General features: G+C 64.0%; 2 protein-coding genes across 2 annotated transcripts; one reads left to right on the top strand and one right to left on the bottom strand.

The window, feature by feature from the left end:
* Nucleotides 1–9,103: 9,103 nt before the first annotated feature.
* On the top strand, nt 9,104–13,628 carry LOC142024484 (gap junction delta-2 protein-like). The gene is made up of 2 exons (XM_075016535.1): nt 9,104–9,304; nt 12,710–13,628. The coding sequence occupies exons 1-2, from the start codon at nt 9,234–9,236 to the stop codon at nt 13,527–13,529; spliced, it is 891 nt and encodes a 296-aa protein (XP_074872636.1). The 5' UTR covers nt 9,104–9,233; the 3' UTR covers nt 13,530–13,628.
* A 3,424-nt stretch (nt 13,629–17,052) lies between these two features.
* Nucleotides 17,053–24,315, bottom strand: NOP53 (NOP53 ribosome biogenesis factor). The gene is made up of 13 exons (XM_075016454.1): nt 24,074–24,315; nt 23,246–23,310; nt 22,138–22,222; nt 21,590–21,786; nt 20,604–20,674; nt 20,433–20,528; nt 19,942–20,046; nt 19,189–19,347; nt 18,651–18,826; nt 18,341–18,407; nt 17,556–17,632; nt 17,295–17,351; nt 17,053–17,130 (listed from the first exon to the last, which is right to left on the bottom strand). The coding sequence occupies exons 1-13, from the start codon at nt 24,289–24,291 to the stop codon at nt 17,124–17,126; spliced, it is 1,380 nt and encodes a 459-aa protein (XP_074872555.1). The 5' UTR covers nt 24,292–24,315; the 3' UTR covers nt 17,053–17,123.
* Between the last annotated feature and the right edge of the window lie 1,099 nt (nt 24,316–25,414).

Raw genomic sequence — 25,414 nt, 5'->3', positions numbered from 1 at the left:
TACTGTGCCCTTACCAGCCAGCAGCCTCTTCTCCCCAAAGCAGAGAATCACAGAATCACAGGGCTGGAAGGGACCTCAGGAGGTCATCTAGTCCAGCCCCCAGAGCACCAGTACTGCAAGAGGATTTGACTTGCTGCTGGTCATACACACAACTGAGAAGCCAGGAGTCCTGGCTGCCAGTTTGACGGGTCTCAGTGCTCGACCAGGCCTGGAAGCTGCATCTCCTCAGACACTGAGGCCAGAAAGAACCCACCATGATAATCTGCTCTGGCCCTCTACTCTGAGGGGAGGGATAGCTCAGTGGTTTGAGCACTGGCCTACTAAACCCAGCGTTGTGAGCTCAGCCCTTGAGGGGGCTGCTTAGGGGTCTAGGACAAAACAGATTTAAAAACAAATCCATCAAGGAGGGTGAGGGAGCGGCAGACTGGACTCCACGACCGCTGAAGGTCCCTTCCAGCTCTCCATGTCCCCCCCACTCCTGGAACAGCCCCCCGCCTTCTGGCTGAGTCACTGACACCCTCTGACCAGGATTTAGAGGCTGCACTCGTTGACACCTACCAGACCTTGAGGATCAATCCCCACCCCTGGCCTGGGGTCAGACTGCTCCTCTAAGGGGGAGAGATACTCCACTCCTACTCCCTGAGCCAGTCTGGGGCCAGATCTGAGCCAGAACCCACCCAGAGAAAGGCCCCATGTCACCTTCCCTGCCATCCCATCCCCCAAGCGCTCCTCCTGGGACTTCCATCTAGGCAGACCTCAAACCTCACCCCCATGGCCCCAGCTGCCCCGGCCACGGAAGCTGAGCAAAAGATCATTATTTGTCTCCCTCCTTCACCTCTCCCAGAGGGCCTGGGCGCTTCCCCTCTTCCCAGGAGCCGGCTCAACCTGCCCAAGAGCTCATGACCTCATCTGCTGCACGTCTATTGTGCACCAGGAGTACTTGGGTCAACAGAGATCTATCAGCTTCCTTGAGCCACCCCCGCACCCGGCTTGCCCCCCCCAGCGAGTCAGCCTGCGGTTTGCTTTGGGAGCCACTCCAGAGACCGGGGCAGGGCCCAGTGGCGCCAGCGAGGGAAGCAAGCTGCGTTGCCTCTTCTGCTTCTGAGATTAGAGAACGCTGCTGTTTGATCCTGCCTCCGGCCAGGCCCGGCAGTCAAGGGACTTCACCTGCCTGGTTCAGGGACGGGCGTCCCCCTTGGTTGCTTTGGCCCGTCCCCTCGCTCAGATTCTCTAGCTTTGTCACGGTGTCTCGGCACGTGCTGAAGGGAGAGCCTGTGGAAATGGGCCCAGCTGAGTCCAGGGGGAAACTCCCGCCTTCAAGATGAGCCTTAGCAGGTAGTTGGGCTCAAACGTCACAGCTGGCAGGGATTTCCTTGGGGCCTGTACCAGCCGCTAAATGTACAGCCAGGCATCAAGGGTGTTAACACCTGAGATTCATTTTGGGCGGGGGGGGAATATACAGCTTCATGCCTTTGCCAGGTGCTGGGGGGGAAGGGCTTGGGTCTGGGCTTTTGATTTGGCAACACGTCTGAATTTAATATGGTAGCACACAGAGACCCCGAGTGAGAGCAGGGCCCCAGTGGGCTGGGCGCCCCCAGACATGCAGCGACCAAGATCGGGACCCTATTGGGCCAGCACTGCACAGAACCAGACCGGGATCAGAGCCCTGTCGGGCCGGGTGCTGCCCAGACACGCAGTAACTGAGATCAGGACCCCGTCCAGCCAGCAGTGCACAGAACCAGACCAGGATCAGGGCCCCCTTGAATTGGGTGATGCTCAGGCTGTGACCTCTATCAGGGCCTTTCAGGCTGGGCACCACCCAGACCTCAGCCGAAATCAGGGCCCTGTCAGGTTGGACGCTGCCTGAACACTTCCTGGACTTTGACCAAGATCAGGAAGGGCCCTGTTGGGACAGGTGCCACCCAGACTTCGTCCGAGATCAGAGGTGGGCGAGGTGCCTTTCAGACTCAGAAGCAGTCCAAAGATCTTATAAGCTAACCAGAGGAACCCATTTTACAGCTGGGGGAACTGAGGCTCAGGAAGATGCAGAGCAGCGGTCACCACTCTCCTCCCAAGTGATTTTGCCCTATGCTCATCCTAGTGATGTCCCCGCTCCCGGTGGTCAGGGACAACAAGCTACTGGAGTGGCCAGTGCCCGCCTGCTCTGGGGTCACAAATACGCCACCCCGTCCCTTCCGCAGGGGGCAGTTGCGAAGGAAGGTCGATGGCCTCCGCCCATCCTCAGGCGATAAGAACGCATTTCAGGGCGAAGCCAGCTGGCAAAGCCCCGGCTCACTTCAGTTGCTGGATACACAGCCTCAGCCGCACTGGCGACTCACATTCCAGGCACGTAAGTCAACACGCTTCCCCTGAAGAGCAGAGACAAGAGCGATTTCAAAGGCCGGGCCGCCTCCCTGCCCCTTTGATCTGGCCTGGAGCTTTGGCAGAGGGCTGGGGGTGTGGGTCTTGGCCTGGGAACAAGTTCAGCAAAGGGCAACCAAGAGGCTGAGGGAGATGGAACAGCCACTGGATGAGGGGAGAGGACTGCGCCTGGGGCTTGGAAGAGAGAGCTGTGGGGGGGGTAGGACCGAGGTCAGTGAGATCCTGGCTGGTGTGGAGACAGCGAATAAACACTAGAACTAGGGGTCACCTCATGCAATTCAGAGCCAACGGGTTCAAAACAAGTGCTTCCCACCACACACAGCCAACCTGTGGAACTCCTTGCCGGAGGGCACTGTGCGGGCCGAGACTATAAAAGGGCCCAAAGCAGAGCTCAATACATCGCTGGAGGTTGGGTCCATCGATGGCTGTTGGCCAGGGCTGGTGTCCCTCGCCTCCATCAGAAGCCAGGGATGGATGATGGGGAGGGATTACTTGATGATTCCCTGTTCGGTTCACTCCCTCCCTCCCACCTGGCATTGGCCGCTGTCGGCAGATGGGACACTGGGCTGGATGGACCTGTGGTCAACCCAGTCTGGCTGCTCTTATGATCTCTTGCTAACCGACAGCTCTGTCCACAGCAGCCGGGGAACCTTCCCACCACAGCCAGATCCCATCCCAGGGTGCCCCAGCATGGAGACAAGGAATCCGCTGTTGTGCCTCATTCAGCCTTCTAACAGATGGCCTGAAATGGAGGGCAGCAAGGCCTAGTGAACAGACTACTAACCTGGCCCTGCTCTTGGGTAGGGGCAGGATGTGCTCTAAGCAAACCCTCGGCCTCACTTTTCCCATCTGTGGAAGGGGTCTAATGACCCTGCGCTCCTTTGCTAAGGGCTCTGGGACCCCCTGAGCAAAGCCTCGGCTACCTGCTGCCGAAACACTTTGCAGAGACCCCCAAAGAGAAAAGCCCCATTTCCCACTCCCTCAAGCCACACCCACCATATTCACCTCCTAGGGATGCAGTCAGCTCTAGGGAGCTGCTATTTTTCATCCAGAATTCTTTGTCCCCCACCCCCAACCCCCGGGCCTTTCCCCCACAACAGGACGTGATGTTCGATCGTGGATTTGGGGGGCCAGGGGGAACACAATGCAGGTAGCCATTTTTCAGCAGACATTTAAGAAGTTTAAGAAGTCTCCTTTTGGGGGATTGTCCAGGATTGGGTCCCTGTGGCCCCTCACATCCCCACCTCCCAGAACAGGGCACAGAACCCAGGTGTCCTGTCGCCCAGACCCCTCTCACAAGGAGCCTTCTCAGAGGCCAGGCACAGATCAAGTCATGCTGCTCTCGGATGAGCTAAAAAGCACACCTCAAGATTCACAAGGCAGGACTGGCTGAGTGGGCCACGGGGGGCCTGGCGCAGAGGGAGCCATTCTGGCTGCTGGGAGGAGATGCTGAACCCTCCTCGACTCCCTGGTCTCCCAGCGCCACATGGACCTATTCATGGTTAACCAACGCCTCAGCACAGCTGTGTCTCTGCTGGGGCAGGGCTGGCTCTGCAGATAACCCCAAGCCTGCAGCTGGGTAAATGGAGCAGGCTGCTGGTGCTCAGATCTCTGGGACCATGTGGCCAGCAGGGGCGGCCGGTGGGTTGCTAGCCCAGCAGATCCTGCGTGCATTTCTCTAGGCTTACTTCCAAATCCCTTGCAAGCCCCTGGGGTGGCAGTCAGCTTGGTTTGGGACAGAAGGAACAACTGCCCCGGGGTTTCCCTGCGTCTCCAGGGCTCAGGGTCCCATTTCCAGGAGCCTTTCAGAACTAAGCTCCACAGCCGGACCCAAGTGTACAGGGAAATCAGGTGTGGGGGACCCAGGTGGACTCGGGGTGGGTAAGTCCCCCTTGAGTGTCCACAGCGCCCCAGGCTCTGGCTCTGGTCTCCCAGCTGCACACACCTGACTCAGGGCTACTGCCGGGAGTGAGCCCACGCTGCAGGATGGCCAGGCCGGGAGTGGAATCTCAGCAGGGGGGAGTGGGCCAGCTCTGTGCTCAAACCAGAGTCAGTCCTGGGGCTCGGTGTGCAGTGTAGACAAACCCTGGGGCCCGGCTCGGCCGTGTGGCAAGCAGCCCAGAGTGACGTGTGGAGGAAAGGGGCCCCACCCCATGGCTCCGGGGCTGTGTGCACAGAGCCTCTGTTCAGGGCCTCTGTTCGGTGGGGCGCCGCCCACACCCCAAGATCCAGTCCCTGCCCCCCGCCCCTCCCAGCCGAAGCAGACGAGCCTGAGGCTGGCGTGGAGGGAAGCCAGCTCCGGGCGCTGCTGGCACAGGACGGCTGGCGCCAACCCCGGGGCAGCACCCCCAGGCCGGTAGGAGACCTGACACTCTGGCCAGCGGCCTGGCAGGGCCTGGGATAACCGGGCAGGGTGGGACACAAATCCCCCGCTGAGCCCGCAGCTGCCTAAGGACACAGCCAGTCCCACCCGCTGAGCAGCTTTAACGAGGTCACAGCCATGGCACCACCCCGCCTGCCACCTTGTGTCGTCATGGCAACGGCTCTCCCACTCCTAGCCAGCCTCCTGCTTGGGGTGGGGGGGCGTGCCGGGGCCCCCCCCACGTCTCTGCTGGTTATAACAACCCCCCCGCCCCACCCCCAGCAGCCAGCTGAGGGCAGGGGGCGCGCGCCTGGGATGCAGGGAGAGTGAGATTTGTTATAGTAGGGTCACTCCTAGGTGCTGGAGCCATGCACCAGGTTTGTTATTGTAGGGTCTCTCAGGAGCAGCCGGGCTGCTCAAGCAGGGCAGTCACTGGCAGGTCACTGGGTTAAGTGCATTGCACACAGCTCAATTGTCTCCAGCTGCATCTTCGCAGCACCCAGCCCAACCGGGCCCTGATCTCGGCCAGGATCTGGGTGGCGCTGTCCCAACAGGGCCCCTATCTCGGCAGGGGTGCGGGCGGTGCCTGGCCCAACAGGGCCCCGAGCTCGGCAGGGGTGCGGGCGGTGCCTGGCCCAACAGGGCCCCGAGTTCGGCAGGGGTGCGGGCGGTGCCTGGCCCAACAGGGCCCAGATCTCAGCTAGGTATATCTCTCTATTATCCAGATATTTGGATATCCAGCAACCTCCTGGTCCGAAGCTGCAGGATGTGAGTTTACCTGCATACAGGTCTCTGGCGGCTGCTGTACTTGGTACCAGCTCACCTGCAGGGGCTGAGAGGACTCAGGGCTATAGGGCCTTTCTCCCACAAGAGTGAGCTTTGAACGGGCCTGGGATTTCCAACCCAGCTGGTGCATCCTGGAAACCGCAGCCGACAAGCAGCTCCCAGGGCTGCTGCTGTCTGCACAGGGAGGGGCGCTGGAAATCCCCTCCAGTGACAGGGTCCTGGCAGGTGGGATCCACTCCTAGCGAAGGAGAAAGGAGCCATTGCCACACACCCCAGTGCCACCCATCCCCAGAGAGCTGTACCCCCACCAGTCAGCAGAGCCAATCCCTGTGGGGTAATTAACGACCCCCAGCTGCTAAGGCAGGTCTCACCCTGCAGTACCCAGCGTGGACACTAGGCAGGGCTGGGGAAGTGCCCTGCCCTGCCCTGGGCGGCTCTGCTGCAGACCCTGCAAAACCAAACCTGGGAGGGGGCCCAAACCTAACCCCGCCCCCTCCTGCCACATGCAGGAGTCAGAGACAGGCCGAAATCAGCCCCCTGCTCAGTCACCCGGAGCCCTGCCCCTCTCCATGCCGGGTGGGCGGGTAGAATGCTGCCTTCGTCCCCTGGTGCGTGGCTCTGTGGGGCACACGCCAGGATTGCCTGGGGTCAGAGCCAGCCTGGACCGCAGCACGCAAAACCTGGGGCTCTGCCAGGGGCAGCAGAAACAACAGCGCCCCTCCCCCACCCCCACTAATCACACCCCCCAGTCCGGGCATTTGTCCTATGAACCTTCCCACGCGCTGCAGCCGACACGTCTGCGTGCTGAGCCTGGGACTCAGGGCTCCTGGGTTCTGTATCTGCCACCCTCCGGCCAGGTGACCCTGGGAAAGCGACTGCAACACTCCGAGCCTCAGTTTCCCTCCCTGCACTTGTCTCTTGACCCTGTGAGCTGTTTGAAGTCAGGGCAGTCTGTTGGTCTGTGCTCTTCCCAGACTTACAGGCCCCTGATCTCACCTGGGTGCTGCGCAGAGCTCAGCACCCGGCCCGAGGGGGCCCTGATCTCACCTGGGGGCTGCGCAGAGCTCAGCACCTGGCCCGAGGGGGCCCTGATCTTACCTGGGGGCTGCACAGCGCTCAGCACCTGGCCCGAGGGGGCCCTGATCTCACCTGGGGGCTGCGCGGAGCTCAGCTCTGTTCCATCAGCCCCTGTCAGCCAGGACAGGGAACTGGGTGGCAGTGGAGACGCATTCTCCTTCCCCAGGGTCATCAGTCACTGCCCAGTGGCTCTGGGCACCACGGCCCCCCACCAGGTGGCTTCCTCGTTATCCATAGCCGGTGGCCAATGCACAGCATGCTGGGGCTGCATGTCACTGCAGCGTCCCATGGGGCCTGGAGCCATTCCCTGGCTGGCAAGCCTCTAGGACCAGCCCTGCCCCCACAGCTCTGGCTATGCCCCTCTCTGCCCCTCCAACTACCGAGACCAGCCCACACAATGGGATATTGGCTGAGAAAAGTGTGCGCACACTTACAGCTACATTGCAATCAGCCAGTGTGTGTGTGCACATGTGCAACTGTACTGCATTACACCAGTGTGCACACACACAACTACACTGCAATCCACCAGTGTGCACACACAACTACACTGCAATGCACCTGTGTGCACACAACTACACTGCAATCTACCAGTGTGCGTGCACACACAACTACACTGCAATGCACCTGTGTGTGCACACAACTACACTGCAATCCACCAGTGTGCGCACACATGACTACACTGCAATCCACCAGTGTGTGCACACACACAATTACACTGCAATCCACCAATGTGAGCACACACAACTACACTGCAATCCACCAGTGCGCACACATACAACTACACTGCAATACACCTGTGTGTGCACACAACTACACTGCAATACACCAGTGTGCACACACACAACTACACTGCAATCCACCAGTGTGTGCACACACTATATTGCAATCCACCACTGTGTGCACACACAACTATACTGCAATGCACCTGTGCACACATACAACTATACTGCAATCCACCAGTGTGTGCACACACAACTATACTGCAATGCACCTGTCCACACACACAACTACACTGCAATCCACCAGTGTGTGCACACACAACTATACTGCAATCCACCAGTGCACACACACAACTACACTGAAATCCACTACTGTGTGCACACACAACTACACTGCAATGCACCTGTGCATGCACACAACTATACTGCAATCCACCAGTGTGCACACACAACTATATTGCAATCCACCAGTGTCCACACACACAAGTACACTGCAATCCACCTGTGCGTGCACACAACTATACTGCAATCCACCAGTGTACATGTGCACATGCAACTGTACTGCCATCCACCAGTGTGAACATGCACAGCTCTACTACAATCCATCAGTGTGTGCATGCACGCACCTGTACTGCAGTACACCAATGTGTGTGCACCTACAGCTATACAGCAATGCACGAGTGGTGAGCGTATGCACACACAGCTCTACTGCAACATTGCAGAGACTGTGTGTGCAAGCACAGAAGAAACACTGCAGCACATCAGGGTGTGTGAGGCACTGAAATACTGCAAGGCACCTCTGTGTGTATGTGACACAGAGAGAGAGAAAGCGACAGCACAAATACTTCAACACACTACACAACCCTGCTACACACTCCCATTTGTGGCTGTTTGTAGTGTGGATGGACAGGAAAAACCAAACCAATGTCACAACCTGACCTTAACCAGGCTCACAGCTGGGTGTGGGTGCCTTGTTCCGATAAATTGTTGCACTGTGATTTCTGCATCTGCATTGTTGTGGCCTATGCTTAGTGCTGTAATCTGTGCTTATGGGTTTGTGCACATTGCCGGATGCGTATTTTGCATGTGTTGGGATGTGTAATTGTGAGTCCATTGTTGCAGTGTGTGTGGATGGGGTTATGTGTGCATTGCTACACAGTGTCCATGTCCGCCTTGTCCAGATGTGTTTGCACGGGTGTATTACTGCAATAGGTGGATGTGTGTTGTTGCAGTGCCTGTGATGGGTGCACACCGGTACTGTGTGTTTGTGTGCACCGCTGCAATGCATTTCCGTTGTTGCAATGTGTGTGCTGTTGCAAAGTGCGTTTTGTCACAAAGTGTGTTGGGGGGCCTGCAGCTGTGGCTTGTTGCAGTGCGTGTGATGAGTGTATGGCCGTGTTGTTGTACTGTCTGCACTGTGGCACTGGGTGCATTGTGTGTTGTCCTGTTGTCAGAAGGGTTGCGTATTGCTCCCGTGTGCGTCGCCTGCTGAGATGCGCGTTGGGGCCGCACGTGCAGTGCGTTGTTGCAGTGTGTGTTACTGCCGTGCCTCCATTGTGGCAGCGTTGTGTGGCTGCGCCGTGTGTGTGTGTGTGTGGCTGCCGCGGGAGAGGTCACAACTCGCCCCCCACCCGCCTGCCCGCCGACGAAGGAACCCCACAAACTTTCCCTCCGCCGGCCCAGCCCCCCCGCGCCGGGACCCCGCTCAGGCACTGCGGGGGGGGCTGCGCTAATCCCGCCCGCCCGGCGCCCTTGACAGCGACGCAGGTGGCACGCGGCGGCCGGGCTCCCCGCTCCCCGCGGCCATGGCCCGGGCTGCCCGGCGGGGGCCCGGAGGCCGGGGGCCCCGCAGCTGACGGGGCGCGGGTCACTCTGCACGGCCCGGCCCGGCCCGGCGCTCCGCCGCTATGGGCGAGTGGACGATCCTGGAGCGGTTGCTGGAGGCCGCGGTGCAGCAGCACTCGACTATGATCGGCAGGTGCGCGCGGCGGCGGCGGCGGCGGCGCCGGGGGCGGGGGTCCGCCGGGCTCAACCCCAGCCCCTGCCCCGGCGCCATGGAGAGCTGGGGGGGGGGCTGCCCTCTGCACCTCCCTGCACGGGGGACCCCGCACCCTCTGCACCTCCTGCTTTGGGGACCCCCGCACCCCCCTCACCCCCTGCACCTCCCTGCACGGGGGGACTTCGCACCCTCTCCACGGGGGGACCCCGCACCCCCTGCACCTCCTGCTTTGGGGATCCCTCCCTCCCTGCACGGGGGGACCCCGCACCCTCTGCACGGGGGGACCCAGAATCCCCTGCACCTCCTGCTTTGGGGACCCCTTCCTCCCTGCACGGGGGGACTCCGCACCCTCTGCACGGAGGGACCCCGCACTCCCTGCACCTCCTGCTTTGGGGACCCCACACCCTCTGCATGGGGGGAGCCTGCACCCCCTGAACCTCCTGCATTGGGGACCCCCACCCCTGCATGGGGGACCCCACCCTCCCTGCACCTGCTGCTTTGGGAACCCCGCACCCTCTGCATTGGGGACCCTGCACCCCCTGCACCTTCTGCTTTGGGGACCCCATACCCCCTGCACAGGGGGAACCTGCACTTCCTGCTTTGGGGACCCCGCACCCTCTGCACTTCCTGATTTGGGGACTCCCCACCCCCTGCACGGGGGGAGCCTTCACCCCCTGCTTTGGGGATCCTGAACCCCTTGCACCAGGGAACCCTGAACCCCTGCTTTGGGGACCCTGCATGAACTGCTTTGGGGCACTGACCACAGGGGCTGGGCCTCCGCACCCTCTGATATGGGGGGCTCTGAACCCCTGTGCCCTCTGACTTTGGGGAGGGGAGGCTCAGAGCTCCCTGCCTGGCCAGTATGTCCAGTAGTTAGAGCAGGACACCGGCATTCTGGTCCTGGAGCTGGGGGCACAGAGCAGGAGGTGGGGAGGAGCTAGGATCCCTGGGTTCTATATCGGCACTGGGAGGGGCATTGCAGGACGCCTGGGTTCTATCCCAGCGCTGGGAGGGTGTTGGAGTTGGGGGCTGGGGACCTTCAGCTAGTCCCAGCCCCTCTCCGTGCCTCAGTTTCCCCTCTGTGCCATGAGGGTTCAGAGCCCTTGGGGTAGAGGCTGTGAGATCCTGGCCAGAGATGCGCCCTGTAGGCAGACAAAGCCTTGCACAGCTTTGGAGCGTGTGACCCTGGGCCCCAAACCCCTCCAGCAGTGGCACAGACTGAGCCCCGGTACAGCCACCAGAGCAGTGGGGTGGTCAAGGAGCTGCCCTCACGGACCCAGGCGGGCAGAGAGAGAGGTGGGCAGGGAGGGCCAGGCTGACTCCAGGGGGTGAGTCCCAGCAGGGAACAGTCTCCGCCCGGAAGCTGCTGGCTGCATGAGCGGCCCTGGGGTGCCCCAGCCCCCATACAACAGACTCCACACTGCCGTGTGCAGGGCGTGGGTGTTAGAGGCACCCGCTGGCTGGAACTGGGGCACTTCCCTGGTCAGGTGGGGCACTGCCCGGGCCGCCGCCCAAGACTGGGGACCTGCTCCCCACCAGGACACATGGGCGAGTAGCACCCACCTGTGGCAGCCCTCTCGCCCCAGGAACCGCAGCCTGCTCCTGGTGACCCTGCTCTGCAGCCAGCTCTCTGCGGGGTCCCCCGCTTCCTGGGGTAGCGAAGCCCTGCCATTGAAACGGTCACCTTCCCTGCACTGTGCCACTCCGCCAGCGGCTGGGACGGGAGCCCAGGCCCTCCCCTGGCAGCACCTCCAGTCCCATGAATCAATCCCCACTCGCTGGTGGGCAGAGTAGGGAGGGTGGCCCATGGTGCTCCCAACCCAGGGAAACAGAGGAGGGGTTTGTTATACCCATTTTCTAGCTGGGAAAATGGAGGCACAGCTGGGATGAGCTGGCAGAGGTGCCCTGGAGGTGTCCCTGGCAGTGCTGGGAATGGAAGCCGGGCATCCCATGCGCCATCCCAGGCCTGCAGGGCCCAGGGCATCACTCCGGGAGAGGGGCCCACATGGAGGACAGTGTCGAGCACGGGACAGGGGCTCTGCCTTTCATCTCACTGTGCAGCTTCCATGCAAGGGCCCCTTGGTGTGCTGTGGGGGAGTGGGGCTCAGTGGTTAGAGCAGGGGCTGGGAGCCAGGACTCCAGGATTCTCGCCCTGGCTCAGTGACTGCGTTCCTGGGAGACTGGGTGCAAATCCTTGACTCACTTTCCCTGTTTGTATGGCTGGGTTTGGGGGGTTGCGCGGACCCATCCCGAGGGGCCTGAGGCTCCTGGGAGGGAGGGAGTTGTGTGGCTCAGCAGCGTGTCCGTGGGGCAGGGTCGGGGGATGTGGATCCTACAGCTGGAGTCATCAGCCCCCCGCAACTCCCAGCAATTCTGCCCCATTCAACTCACTCCCCTGCCCCATGAGTTCTGCCCCAAGCCGGCCTGACATGCAGGCCAGGGTCTCCAGCTGGGGGCAGCTCCGGCACTGGGTCTGCAAGGGACGCGTTCACAGAGATGGGGTTCCCCGTTAGCACCAGCTGGGCTGCTCAAGGCAGGCAGGCTGCACCTGGGCAGTTCCCCCCAGCTGTGTCTCCCCAGGTACCCTCCCCACACTGGGGCACCTCTGGGACAAGAGATCTGGAGTCGGGTGTAAATATTGTGAGAATTTCACGTGTTCAGTGGGAGGGGGGTAAGCAGCGAGCGCTCTGGTACACGCAGGGGAAACCGAGGCACGGCAGCCAGGCAAGAACTTGGGCCGGAGATTTTTTGGTCAAGACAATGACAGAGCTAAGAATAGTCCTGGCTCCAGCCACCCCCCCACTCTAACCACTAGACCCCACACCCCTCCCAGAGCTGCGGGGAGAACCCAGAAGTCCAGGCCCCTCTGTTCTAACTACCAGCCCCCACACTGCTCCTAGAGCTGGGGACAGAACCCAGAAGTCCAGGCCTCCAGCCCCCCCTGCTCTAACCGCCAGACCTCATACCGCCCCCACACAGCTGGGGAGAGAACCCAGGAGTCCAGGCTCCCAGACCCCACACCCCAGAGCTGAGGAGAGAACCCAGGAGTCCTAACTCCCAGACGCCCCCATCCCCCTCCTGGAGCTGGGGAGAGAGCCCAGGAATCCTGACTCCCAGACCCACCCCCCCAGAGCTGGGGAGAGAACCCAGGTGTCCTGACTCCCAGACCCCCCCGACCCCCTCCCAGAGCTGGGGAGAAAACCCAGGAGTCCTGACTCTCAGGCCCCTCTGCTCTAACAACCAGCCCCCTCACTGCTCCCGGAGCCGGGGACAGAACCCAGGTGTCCTGCCCGTCACGGGCTCCTGGCTTCCCACCGGGGTTGCAGGCCCAGCCGGGTGTGCGCTCCTCCCCACCACCCCTGCCCTGTGCTCCCCCCCCGGCAGGATCCTGCTGACGGTGGTGGTCATCTTCCGGATCCTGATCGTGGCCATCGTGGGCGAGACGGTGTACGAGGACGAGCAGACCATGTTCATGTGTAACACGCTGCAGCCGGGTTGCAACCAGGCCTGCTACGACAAGGCCTTCCCCATCTCCCACATCCGCTACTGGGTCTTCCAGATCATCCTGGTGTGCACGCCCAGCCTCTGCTTCATCACCTACTCCGTGCACCAGTCGGCCAAGCAGTGGGACCGCCGCTACTCCTTCCTCTACCCACTGCTGGAGAAGGACGCCCGGAAGGGCCGGACGGTCAACGGCATCCTGGTGCATGCGCCCGAGAGCTCGGCCAAGGAGGAGCCCGACTGCCTGGAGGTGAAGGAGCTGCCCAGCGCCCCCCTGCGCCTGCCCAAGAGCGCCAAGGCCAAGCGGCAGGAGGGCATCTCCCGCTTCTACATCATCCAGGTGGTCTTCCGCAACGCGCTGGAGATCGGCTTCCTGGCCGGCCAGTACTTCCTGTACGGCTTCCACGTGCCGGCCCTGGTCGAGTGCGACCGCTACCCCTGCGTCAAGGAGGTGGAGTGCTACGTCTCGCGGCCCACCGAGAAGACCGTCTTCCTGGTCTTCATGTTCGCCGTCAGCGGGATCTGCGTGCTGCTCAACCTGGCCGAGCTCAACCACCTCGGCTGGCGCAAGATCAAGGCGGCCCTGCGGGGGGTGCGGGCGCGGCGCAAGTCCGTCTGCGAGGGCCGCAAGAGGGACCTCTCGGCCCTGGCCCCGGGGCCGCCGCTGGGGCGCACCCAGTCCAGCGAGTCGGCCTATGTCTGAGCCATGGGGCCGCACCGTGCAAACCTCCCCCGCCCGGGGGCACGGCCGGTCTCCTCCAAGGGCTGAACGGGGGACGTGATGCGCCCCTGCTCTGGGATAGCTGGGGGAAGGGCAGCTCCCGGCTCCACCTTGGCTTTTTTAAAAGCTGTTATTTATTGTTTCTCATGGTGCAAGCAGGGGGAGGGGGCCGGACCCCACCCCCACCAGCCTTTACTGCCCCAGGGAACAGCCATGGGGGGGGTCTGCAGGGAGGGGGGCAGCTCCCTGCTTTGCTGCAGCCTTGGCGCAGGGAATAAAGAAACTGACAACCTGTCCCCCCATGTAACTGCTAAACAAGTCAGCTGCAGGGCAGATGGCGCTGTGGGGCAGGGAACAAGGGGGCTCAGCAGGGGGCGCTCTCCCCAGCAGGCAGGCAGGGCTGGCCCCAGGGGCGCTGTGGGGCAGGGAACAAGGGGGCTCAGCAGGAGGTGCTCTCCCCAGCAGGCAGGCAGGGCTGGCCCCAGGGGCGCTGTGGGGCAGGGAGCAGGACAGGGGGACGCTCATTACGAGAGGGCCCTGCTGCCAGTTGACCCCCGATGGCAGGGGGCTGGGAGATGAGGCAGCGTGGGGGGCTCCCAGCCTGGCTGGGTGGGGGAGGGGCTGGGTGCCCGTGGCCCATAGCCCAGCCCCCACCCTGCGGGGGATTTACAGCCCTTAAGCGGCTCTCGGCTGGCGTGGAGCAGGGACCATCTGGTCAACACCCCGGCACTTCGCCCCCAGAACTCCTGGCTCCCCCTGCCCAGCTGGGCCAGAACCCACATACAGCGCACCCCCCCCCCCCACACTGGGACTGGGACAGGCCCAGGCATCCTGGCTCCCCCCAGCTCTGCCCCATTTAATAGCCCTCCTGCGCCTGCCCCAGAGCTGATCACCCCCCTTCCCCCACCACACAGCTTTCACCTCTCAAGCCCCTCGCTGGATGCCTGACCCCCCCGCAGCCCAGCCTGGGAGGGGGCTGCTCCCGGGGGAGACGGGGGGGTGGGGGTGGGGCGCGTGGTCTGATGCCAGGGTGGGAATTGTGAAGTGACCCCTGCGGGAGCCGCCACCTGTCACACACAGGGCAGCCTTAGTGGGTGGCTTGTGGGCCTGGTGGGGGCAGGGATTGGCACCAGACCTGGGGGAGAGAGTAGGTTGGCCAGCCGCGGCTGTGCCCGGCCGGGGGGCTGCGGCTGTGCCCGGCGGGGGGCTGCGAGTGCCGCGGCTGTGCCCGGCGGGGGGGGGGGGGGGGTCGGGCTGTACACACACCAGGGCAGTAGGTGCCAGGTTCTGACCATGGCGCCAGGTGCTGTCCTGGGTGCAGGGTGACAGCAGAGGCAGCTCTGGTGTTGTCGGGTCTCTGCCTGCAGGGCAGCTCTGCCCAGCCAAGGCCCGTTGTGCAGGCAGCTCAGAGCCAGGGCCCCAGCCGAGGGGTGAGGGCTCCCTTCTTGGGCAGCTCCCCCCTTGCTGGGGGTCCCACACCCCTGGGCAGGAGGGAGGGAACAGCAGAGAATTGGTGAGGCAGGCAGGACACAAGGGAGTGAGGGGGGGCTGCAGGTGCCTCCCCACAAGGCAAGGAGGCAGAAGGGGACATGGGGGGGGCACTGCTCCCAGCTCCTGCCCCCCATGGAGATTGCAGCTGAGCAGGGACCCGGCAGCAGCAACCCTGCCCCCCCCCCATTAGCACCACTGAGGTGCTGCCTCCGTCACAGTCACACCCCTATTAACACCCACTGCACCCCCCCACCCCAGCAGGGCGAGGATGGGACCTGGAAGGGAGAAGGGGCTGCGAGCCCGGACTCCTGGGTCCAATCCCCATCACCTCTTTTCTGACCTCTGCCCCAGGTCAAGGGACACACCCCTCTGCTACCTACCCCCTTCTGCCCCCGCTGCAGGAACCTGCGCCACCCAGGAACACCCCCCAGCTGGCCCAGTGCCATGCAGTAGCCCAGCGCCTGGCCTGTGGAGCCTGCTGGCACCAGGGCAGAGCAAGAGGCCAGAACGAGGAGGGGAGGCCAAGGCCTCCGTGGATCAGCACTGGCTGAGCTGGAGCCCCCCAGGGGTGCTCTGCACTGAGACCCACAGCCCTGCCCATGACACACTGCCAGGGCTGCTTCCGCTGGGGAGAGCCGAGCTGCAGCCCAGGGTGGGCACAGCAGGGGCGGTTTCTGTGCTGGAGGTAGCCCCAGGGGGGCTGGCGATAACCAAATTGCATTAGGCAGTGTGAATTATGCCTAGGAGCCAGGAGGCAGCCTGGGCCCCCCCCAGAGCCAGCCAGGGGTCACGCCGACCGGCAATACACTGGCCTGAGCTTGCGCCTGTCAGGCCCCAGCTCCATTCTGCTGCCCAGCAGCAGGGGCAGAAAGGGAAGTGGGCCCAGAACCCAGGAGTCCTTGCGCGCAGCTCCTGTCCCCCGCCACCCCACCAGCCCCCAGAGCTAGGGCTAGAACCCAGGAGTCCTGGTGCCCAGCTCCCCCCTCCATCCTCCCACAGAGCCAGGTACCAGGAGCAAGGGTGTTCCGCAGCAGGGCCAGACACGGGTACAGGGCAGGGCCGGAGGTGGTTGGGATATACCCGTATCTGTCAAAGTGAAGGCTAGGGCAGAGTACGAGGGCCTCCAAACGGGGCAACTGCAGGCAGGAGGGGGAGGTGGGGGGGCTCAGGACAGGGGCATACAGGGGACCAGGCCCCCCAGGCGAGACTGGGACCAGGGAGGCTGGCTGTTCCCCTGCCTGTCCCTGGCAGGGCATGGGGAGCTGCACTTTTCCCTCGCTCCCTGCCAGCTGGGGAAGAGCTCTGTAAATACAGCCCCGGGGGCAGCCCTGGACCAACATAGGGTATCCCCAGCCAGCCCCTCCCAGCCGCCTGCTGCTCCGGGGGGCAGCCTGGCTCAGCGCCCCCAGCCATGCCGGGCTGTCACCCTTGGTGTGAGGGCTGCTTGCATCCAAGTGGCTCCCAGCAGGGCCCCAGCAAGGCACAGCCAAGGGCACCCACAGCAGCAGCAGACACACGCCATCCCTCCCTTCCCCCCACTCTTTAGCTGGCGGGGGGGCTAACCAGGCCGTGCATCGGGGTCGGGGGGTCACTGAGCCTGGGCTCCAGGGTTCCCAGGGAGTCCAACAGCTCAGGGGCTGGGCCAGAGCCAGGGAGCAAACCCAGGTGTCCCGGCTCCCAGTGCCCCACCGGGCGGCAGTGCCCCACTGGCTGGGGGAGGGGCTGCTGGCTGGGGTAAGCCAGCTGTGAACCCAGGCCTGCAAATCTAGCCCAGCAGCACCCACAGGCAGCCCCTGCCCAGCAGCCAGCGAGCCCAGGCGGCCTGCCCCAGCGGGACACGCTGCCCCACCTCCCCAGCAGCAAGGGAGGGGGGAGAGACGCAGCCGCTGCCGGGGCAGGTGCAGAGCCCGGCCTCAGGCCAGGGCAGGTGCCCAGCAGCCCTGTGAGGGGGGTTCAGAGCGAGGGGGGGGGGGGCCCTGGGGGAAGGGGCACACAGGACTCGAGCAGCCAGAGCGACAGGAGATGCCCAGAGCTTTAATGTGCCCCTTGGCACGCGGGGCCGGCGCTGAGCACAGAGCAGCAGTGTTACAACCTGCAAGGCAAAGCACAGGGCGGTCAGGGAATCGGAGCCTGTTACCCGCCTGGCCCGACCAGGGACCCCCAGGGGAGGTGCCAGCCCTGCTCGCCCCACCCCAGCCCCGGCCCCGCTGCGCCAGCCCCTCCCCCCCACCAGGCAGCCCCTGGCCCCTCACTCACGTGACCTCGCGGAAGGCTCTCTTCTCCACGTACTTCAACCGGTATTTCCTCTTGAACCTGGGGGACGAGGGAGTCAGATCCTGGCTTTGCCACCCACTGTGGAGCACAGCCCTCAACCCCCCACCCCATGGTAGCTGCCACAGCCTGGACCGTCCTTCCCTGCAGCTGGTTTGGGAATCATGGGGTGAGGAGGGAGTCAGGACCCCGTGGCCCCTCTGCTCTGCTCTCCCCCCGGCAGAGACCCTGGCCCCCCCCACTCACTTGGCTCGCTCCCGGGGCTCAATCAGGTTCCTCTTCTGCAGACTCTTGAACCGGTCGCGCAGGATGCTGCCCTCGGGCTGGGGAGAGACAGGCCAAGCCAGTCAGGTGGGTGGGGGGCACCAGTAAAGAGGGGGGGGTTTCAGTCTGCACTCTGGCTAAAGGCAGGAAAATCCATGTGCTGCCACTGACCAGTGGCCCCTCACCCTGGCCCCAAGCGCTCAGTCCTGGATCTCAGCACCAGGCCGGGCCCCGCCTGCCCCCGCCGAGCATCAGGGGAGATCTCTGGAGCAGCCGGACAGCTCAGCACCAGGACAGGGCCCGGTGGGGGCTGGCTGATACCCAAGCTGGGGAGCTGTGCCCAGACTCGATGGCAGGGGCACGGGGCGGCAGGAGACCATCCGTGGGCACCTGCCATCCGCCAACGTGTCAGGGACTCCCTGCTCCAGGCAGGAGCCTGGTGCCAGCCACGGGGGCCGGCAGGAATCGCTGCTGCTGGCAGTTTAGCTCATACTCCTGCATTTGGGGGAGCCCCTGGCAGTGCCCCCCATGGGGACTGGCCTGTCCAGCGGGGCAACGGCTGGTGCCCTCAGTCCCCAGGTGCTGCCCCACTGAGCAGGACCCAGGGAACCCCAGAGGATCTTCACATTCCCAGCATGCACTGCTGCGAATCCTCGTAGCGCAAGGATGGGTCTCATCACTGGGCACCAGCGTCTGCTCTGCCCCCAACATGGGGGGCCGTGAGAGGGGACCCAGGGGGCTGGGGATGGCCGCAGGCTCAGCCCTACCTTCAGCGTCCGCAGGGACTCTGCCAGCTCCGTGCTCAGCTGCACCTCCAGGTCTGGCTCTTCGTACCTGCCGGGAGGGTGGGTTAGAGGGGGGAGCAGCCCACCCCCAGGTGCCTGCCTGGAATACAGATAGCCCCCTCCCCCACAGCCAGAGCGCGCCCCCTTTATCTCATGCCAGCTCCCTGAGGCCACTCCCCCCAAGGCCGTCCCCCACCCTTTCCCCCATCCTCCTGCTGTGCCCCCCTTCAGCCCGTCCCCTCATTCCCTCCTCCGCCCCGGGGCACCCCAGGAGCCGCCCACCCCCACTCACTTGAGCCGGCCCAGGCGCCGGGGCGTGGTGGCCTCCGCCCGTCTCTTCGCCAGCCGCGCCCGTCTCCTGCGCAGCAGCTCGGCCTCCCGCTGCCGCACCAGCCGCCGGATGGAGCGGAGCCGGAAGAGCTGCTGGTGCCGGCCCCGCGCCGCCCTCTCGCCCCGCCGCTGGGCCTCCTGCGGGGACCGCAGCCGGGTCAGAGGCGCCAGGAGTCCCAGGCCCAGCCCCAGCCCGGCCGACCTCCCACGGGCACCGCAAAACCAAGGATGGAGCGTGCTCTGGCCCAGGGCCCGGCAGGCTGCTTGCCCCCCGCCACTGCCCCACAGCCAGCTGTGGGGCCCCAGGATCGGGGCCTGCGCCCCAGTGACTCTCCTGCGGGGGGGAGGGGTTCCTAACTACACCAGGCAAGAGTCGGGGGGACCCTCATTCCAGACACCCCACCCCCACCTGGCTGCCTGCTTGCTACAGCCCAGGGCCGGAATCAGTGGGGGCCCCCCCCCACCTCCCACCCAGGCAAAATCCCAGGGGCATCGGGCACCAGGGCTTTGGCTTCCTTCTCCCTCCGGCGCTGCTGCTCCGTCTTCTTCTCCCGCAGGGGGGCCGGAGGCGGGGGGGCCGCAAGCTCCTCCTCGGGGTCACTCTCCTCGGCAGCTGACTCCTCCAGCAGCCCCTCGCACTGCTCCTGGAACAGCGCCTCCTACAGGCACAGTGGGAACCACAGTGAGACCGGCCGGCCACAGGCCCTGCCACAGGGAGGGGAGCGGGGCCTAGCGGTCAGAGCAGGGCCAGGCGCCAGGGCTGCTGGTTCCGTCCCTGGCACTGAGATGGGAGCAGGGACTAGTGGTCAGAGAGGGGTGAGCCCACACGGCCAACAGCGCAGTCGATCGCCATCGCTAGCGTCGTATTGGCGCCGCCTGCCCCTGAGGCCAGGGCGGGAGGGAGGTGCTGAGGCCCGGGGGACGACACGGGGGGCTGCAGCTCTCCAGGGAGCTTTGCAGTGGGGGACTCGCCAGGCGCCGAGCCCAGCTGGGAACCCCGGTGCGACCAGGCCGGTGGGGGTGGAGGTGGAAGCCAGGGCCAGGCCCCTCGCGCTGAGCCCTCCCCGGCAGAGGCTGGTGACCCCAACCCAGCCACGGCTGCCTGGCTGACAGCCGCCCGCCTGCCCGCCCAGCGGAGCCAATTTGAGGCTGAACACACCCGGCTGCCGGGCATGGGTGCCACCAGGCGAGGGCTGGGTGGGGGAAGGGGGCATGAGCCAGGCTTGTGCCCTGCACCCCCCCCCAGTTCTCACCTGCGTGGGGGCCTCAGCCGCCGTGGGGAACCGCAGCTGCCGCTCCAGCTTCTCCTCGGCCCTCTGCCGCTTCAGCTCTACCTCATGGGCTTGCAGCAGCAGTGCCTGGGGGATGGGCGGGGGGGGGGGGGGGTCAGCAGGTACAGCCCCATGTGCCCCTGGCCCCAGAGGACCCCCCCCCCCCCCATGTCTCCCCACCCCTGCTGGGCCCCAGAGCCCCACCCACTGGGCTCCCCATGCACCCCAGAATCAACTCACCCCACTAGGTCCCAGAGCCCACCCACCCCATCAGCCCCCCCATGCACCCCAGGCCCTGGACCCCCCACCCCCGCCGGGTCCCAGTTAACTGAAACCTCATCCGGTCCATTTGTGGGGAGGGCTACCGCTCAACAGCTGAGCCGTCAACGTCCCCAGGCCTGGGACCCCCCACCCCCACAGCCTCTCCATTCCCAGCATGCACTGCTGCAAACTCCCAGGGCAGCCCCCCCTACCTGGTGGGCCTGGAAGGTGGGGTTATATGACCCCCCCGGGGGGATTACTTCCACTGCCGGCAGCTCCGAGGGCTTCTTCCCCAGCCTGGCGGGGCGCTGCAGAGAGGCAAGCAGGGATGAGCCAGGAAGGACGGGTCCCCTCAGCCCCCCACCCCCCGCCATCCCACTCACCCGCACTCTCTGCTTCTTGGTCTGCTCCAGGAACCAGGCGTCCTGCCTGGCCAGCACCCGGTCCAGGGGATCTGCAAGGAGAGCGGCAGAGTCACCAGCACGCCCCGAGCAGGAGGGCAGCGGGGCCTAGTGGGTAGAGCTAAGGATGGGCACAGGAAGTCAGGTTCTTTTCCTGACTTGCAGAGGGGAGGGGGTGCTGCCCAGGCCCCACAAGCAGGGAACACAGACGGGGCTGAAGCTGTAGAATCCAGGAGCTCTGGCTCCCAGCCCGCACCCACCCCCGCCCCCCGCTCTAACCACTAGACCCTGCTCCTCTCTTGGGCCCAGAGAACCCAGAAGTCCCAGCTCCCAGCCGCCCCCCCAGTCTAGCCACTAGACCCCACTGCCCTCTTGGAGACAAGGAGAGAACCCAGGAGTCCTGGCTGAACAGGAGAGTGAGGCAGACGAGGAACCTGCTCCACTGCTGTGTTTGGATGCCAGGTTTTAGCCAGGCTTTGCTGCGAGAGCCGCGCTGCCCCCTGCTGGAGAGAAGTAGCCATGCACCAGCCCCCTCCCCAGGCCCCTCCCAGAGACAAGGGGAGAACCCAGGAGTCCTGGCTCCTAGCTGCGCCCTCTCCCCACACCGTAAGCACCCGCCCCTCCACTCCCCTCCGCGAGCTGGGCGGAGAACCCAGGAGTCCCAGCTCCCAGCTGTGCCCTCCCCCCCGCCTAGCGCCCCCCCCCCCCACGACAGGCAGAGAACCCAGGTGTCCTGGCTCCCAGCATTCCTGGGGTCTCTACTAGACCCCACTGCCCACCCCCAGAGCTAGGGGGAACCCAGGTGTCCTGGTTCCCAGCCTTCCCCGGTCTACCCACTAGACCCCACTGCCCTCCCAGCTGTGCCTTCTCCCCACACCGAAACCACCCGCCCCTCCACGAGCCAGGCGGAGAACTCAGGCGTCCTGGCTCCTAGCCCCCTTCCCAGGAAGCACGTGCACTCTGCTCACTTGCGTCCGACCAGATGTCATAGAAGCCCCTGGCAGCCCCGCCCTGGCTGCCTGAGGCCGTCGCTGGTGCCGCTTTCTGCAGCCTGGCCTGGAGGCGCCGCTGGTCTCGGGACACCACTCCCTGCTCTGCCAGCTTCTCCTGCAGCCGCTGCTTCCGCTTCAGCTTCTTCCCATTGGGGACCTGGTAGGCCAAAATGCTGCCAAGGGGAGCGAAACAGGGTGAGGGCGGCAAAGGGCCCTTGACATCCCTCGTCACCACAGACCCACCCATGCGCTCACCACTCCCCAGCCAAACCCAGCACCCTCAGCCAAGTTCTACTGACTGGGGAAACTGAGGCACAGAGGGCTCAGACTTGCCCAAAGTCACCCAGGCAGAGAACCACTCGTGATCCCCGCAGGGCCAACGCTCCAGCATGACAGGACAGACAGCCAGCACGGTCCACACACAGGTGGGAGCAAGATCAGCTGAACGTGGGCACCATCCCCACAGGCCAGGCCAGGCCAGGCCAGGCCAGCCCCCCTCTCCGGCCCGGTGACAGGACACTCACTCTTTGGGAGCAGGCACCTTGGAATCCGGCTGCAGCATGAGGTCTATCCACAGGGGCTTCTCTTTGCCTTGGTTCAGCGTCCGGTCTGGGAAAGAGGGGGACAGATGGGCAGCCGCCCACACACTCAGCGGCAGCCCCACACTGTGGGGTAGGGTGGGGTGGGGTGGGGTTGCAGAGCTCAAATCCAGGCCAGCTATGGCCCAGGAGCTCCTCTGACCCCCTGCCTACCATGGGCCAGAGAATCCTGCATTTTATCCATCACCCCCTTCTTCCCTGGCACTCACCCTGTTGAGCTCACAGTGCTTCACCCTTTAGCACCATTTTAACAATGGGGAAACTGAGACACTGAGAGGGAATCACCCCAAAGTAGGGCTGGGACTGGAGCCCAGGAGTCCTGACAACTTGTCAAGGGCTCCAGCCACTAGACCACATGCTCCCGGGTGTTTCTGGGATTCCCGCAGCCAGTCCGTGGCTTGCCAGCGAGCTCACGTCCTCCCCTCCTGCCCCCCCCCCGGGCACTCAGGGCTGTCTGTGAGCAAGTCCCCGCTTCACTCCCCAGGAGCAAGATATCTCAATGCTGCTGGTGACTGGGGGAAAGAAGGGCAGGCGGCAATTCTTGGTGCCTTAAGGAGCTTGACATTCAGACTGTACTGAGCCCCCCCCAGCTCTGCAATTCACCCCTCTCGAAGGCACCCCTGAAATCAAAGCACTTTTGCCACATGCTCCAGGGGAGAGCCAGACAGAATCCTTCAGAACTGCTGGGGCGGGGTTACAGTGGCCCCTTGGGATCTCAATAGAGACCAGCACCAGCTGCTGCACATACTCCCTGCCTGTTACAGATAGGGAAACTGAGGCACGGGCACCTGCTCAAGCTCACTCCAGCAGCCTGTGGCATGGCCCAGGCAGGACTTGAACACCGAACTCTGGCCCAGCAGGGAAAGAGGCTGAATCTCTGCCCAGGGCAGAGGGAGCCGCAGGACTGTGATCTGGTTCTCCAGGGCCCATTCCGATTGCAGCCCTTTGGCTGATGCAGCCCCTGGACTCGGAGAGGGGCCCCCACCCTGGTTTTCCAACTTTCCCCTAGCCCCACCCCCCGGGCCCTTCTTACCTTTCTTCTCATTCCCCGTGTCCAGGAAGAAGAGGCTCTTGTCGGGCTTCTCGGCCACCAGCCCACTGGAGAGAGGCGCCCCATTACTCCCACATGCTGCTGAGGATCCAGCCGGGGCCCCCAAAGTGACCTCAGCCCAATTCAGCAAAGGTCCCCCATGAACTCTCCCCTCACCAGCGCCCCAGCTTCCAACTGGCTCCTCCCCCAGCACCCTAGATTCTCCCACCCCCCTCTCTAAGCCCTCCCCAGTTCTATCCCCACCCACTTCTAGGCCCCTCCTAACAGCCCTCCAGCCCTAAGCCAGCAGCCCCTTCCCTCACAGTTAGCTCCATGGGGGTACCTTGCCCACCTCAGCCCCCAAACTCTCCAATCCCCAAAGCCCATGAGATCATTTTCAGTCCCCCCTTCCAGGTACCCTCCCTTCCCCAGCCCCCTGGAGTTCCTCCATCACTCCCCTCTCTTACCAACAACCCCCACCCCACAAAGTATCCCCCCGGCCCCATACTCACCCCTCAGGATCAGTCTCGCTCCCTGACTCCTCACCTTCGCAGCTCCCCAATTTCCTCTCCCTGCCACCCCCCACCTTCTTCCTCCCAGTACCCCCTCCTACCCCCCACCCCCAGCTCCCCCCACCCAAGTGCCTCCTCCCAGACCCCCATCCCCCTCCGCCCTGGCACCACATGTTCCCATAGCTTCCCACACCCCATGGCCTCCCAGTCCCCCGTCCCCCCAGTCCCTCTCCCCATCGCCCCCTGCCCCCATCAGCGCCCCTCCCCCCATCTCCCCACGGCCCCCCCTCCCCCATCAGTGCCCCTCCCCCACGGCTACCCGGCCGCGCGCTGCTGCAGCCCCACGTCCTCCAGAAAGGCGCCGATCTCGCGGCCCAGCCGCGCCTCGGGGCCCCCCCATCGCTTCCAGCTCTTCTTCCGGTTGCGGCTGCCCCGGACCCGCCGCGGTCCGCGCGCGGCGGGATCGCGGGACCCGGCCCGGAAGCCCAGGAAGCCCGAGCCGGCCGCGCCGCCGCAAGCGTCCGTGGGCGCCGCCATCTTGGTAAAGGGAGGAAGGAGGGGCCGGAAGCGCCTGAAGAACGACATCCGGCAGCTCCCACCATCTTGGTGAAGGAAGTGGCTGGTGGGAGGAGGCGGAGGGTTTTTATCAGCAGATTCCACAAGGCCTCAGGAACGGAAAGGGCTTTCCGCGTGCCGCCCGCGTCCCCGAAAATCAAAGATGAAGCCCGCCCTGAGGGGCGGTTGGTTTTGGGCCGCTGTATTGTTATTGGTATCCGCAGATTCGACACTCGAACCCATTCCCAGATACCCTGGGGTGAATGTGGGGTGTGGGGGCAGGTAGTAACACCTGACGCGGGGAGCAGGGCCCTGGGGCTGCCATTGCACTTCGCAGCCTGGCCCATCCCATGGCAAATCCAGGGTCACCCCCATTTCCTACTGGGAATCCGTATCCGCCCCACACCCCAGATACTGCTCCCCGCTGCTCAGCCAGCTGGCGGCAGGTCTCAGTGTAAATGCACAGTCTCGCTGGGGTGTAACTCCCACACCCAGCAACCTGCAACTCCCATGCCTGACTCCCAGTAATTCCCACGCCCAACTCCCCTGACTGACTCCCACGCCCGACTCCCTATAACTCCCACACTGACTCCCATGCCCGACTTCCTGCAGCTCCCACGCCTGACTCCCAGTAATTCCCATGCCCAACTCCCCTGACTGACTCCCACGCTCGACTCCCTATAACTCCCACACTGACTCCCATGCCCAACTTCCTGCAGCTCCCACGCCCAACCTGCTGTAACTCCCATACCTGATTCCCAGTAATTCCCACGCCCAACTCCCCTGACTGACTCCCAATAACTCCCACGCCTGATTCCCACGCCCAACCTCCTATAACTCCCATGCCCAACTCCCTGTAATTTCCATGCCCGACCCACTGTAATGCCCACACCTGACCTGCTGTAATTCCCCCACCTGACCCGCTGTAACTCCTCTGTCCAACCTTACGTAACTCCCCAGTTCAGCTCCCATCTGCCCGACCTGGTGTAACCCCCCCACCACCCGACACAGTGTAACACTCCCACCCAACTGCCATCTGATTCACTGACTGTAACTCCCCTGCCAGGTTCTCATCTCCCCAACCTGGTGTAATTCCCCTGCCCGT

Source organism: Carettochelys insculpta, chromosome 22 (genome assembly GCF_033958435.1).
Source record: "Carettochelys insculpta isolate YL-2023 chromosome 22, ASM3395843v1, whole genome shotgun sequence".
Lineage (NCBI taxonomy): Eukaryota > Metazoa > Chordata > Testudines > Carettochelyidae > Carettochelys > Carettochelys insculpta.
Note: the sequence above shows the minus strand (reverse complement) of the source record. Positions and strands in the feature narration are given on the sequence as shown.

Excerpts from the sequence above, each read along its gene's own strand:
- LOC142024484 (XM_075016535.1), top strand. The coding sequence starts at position 9,234 with ATGGGCGAGTGGACGATCCTGGAGCGGTTGCTGGAGGCCGCGGTGCAG. Across the intron at positions 9,305-12,709 it reads CACTCGACTATGATCGGCAG|GATCCTGCTGACGGTGGTGG; the intron begins GTGCGCGCGGCG and ends CCCCCCCGGCAG.
- NOP53 (XM_075016454.1), bottom strand. The coding sequence starts at position 24,291 with ATGGCGGCGCCCACGGACGCTTGCGGCGGCGCGGCCGGCTCGGGCTTC. Across the intron at positions 21,787-22,137 it reads AAGGTGCCTGCTCCCAAAGA|CATTTTGGCCTACCAGGTCC; the intron begins GTGAGTGTCCTG and ends TCCCCTTGGCAG. Across the intron at positions 19,348-19,941 it reads CGGCTGAGGCCCCCACGCAG|GAGGCGCTGTTCCAGGAGCA; the intron begins GTGAGAACTGGG and ends CTGTGCCTGTAG.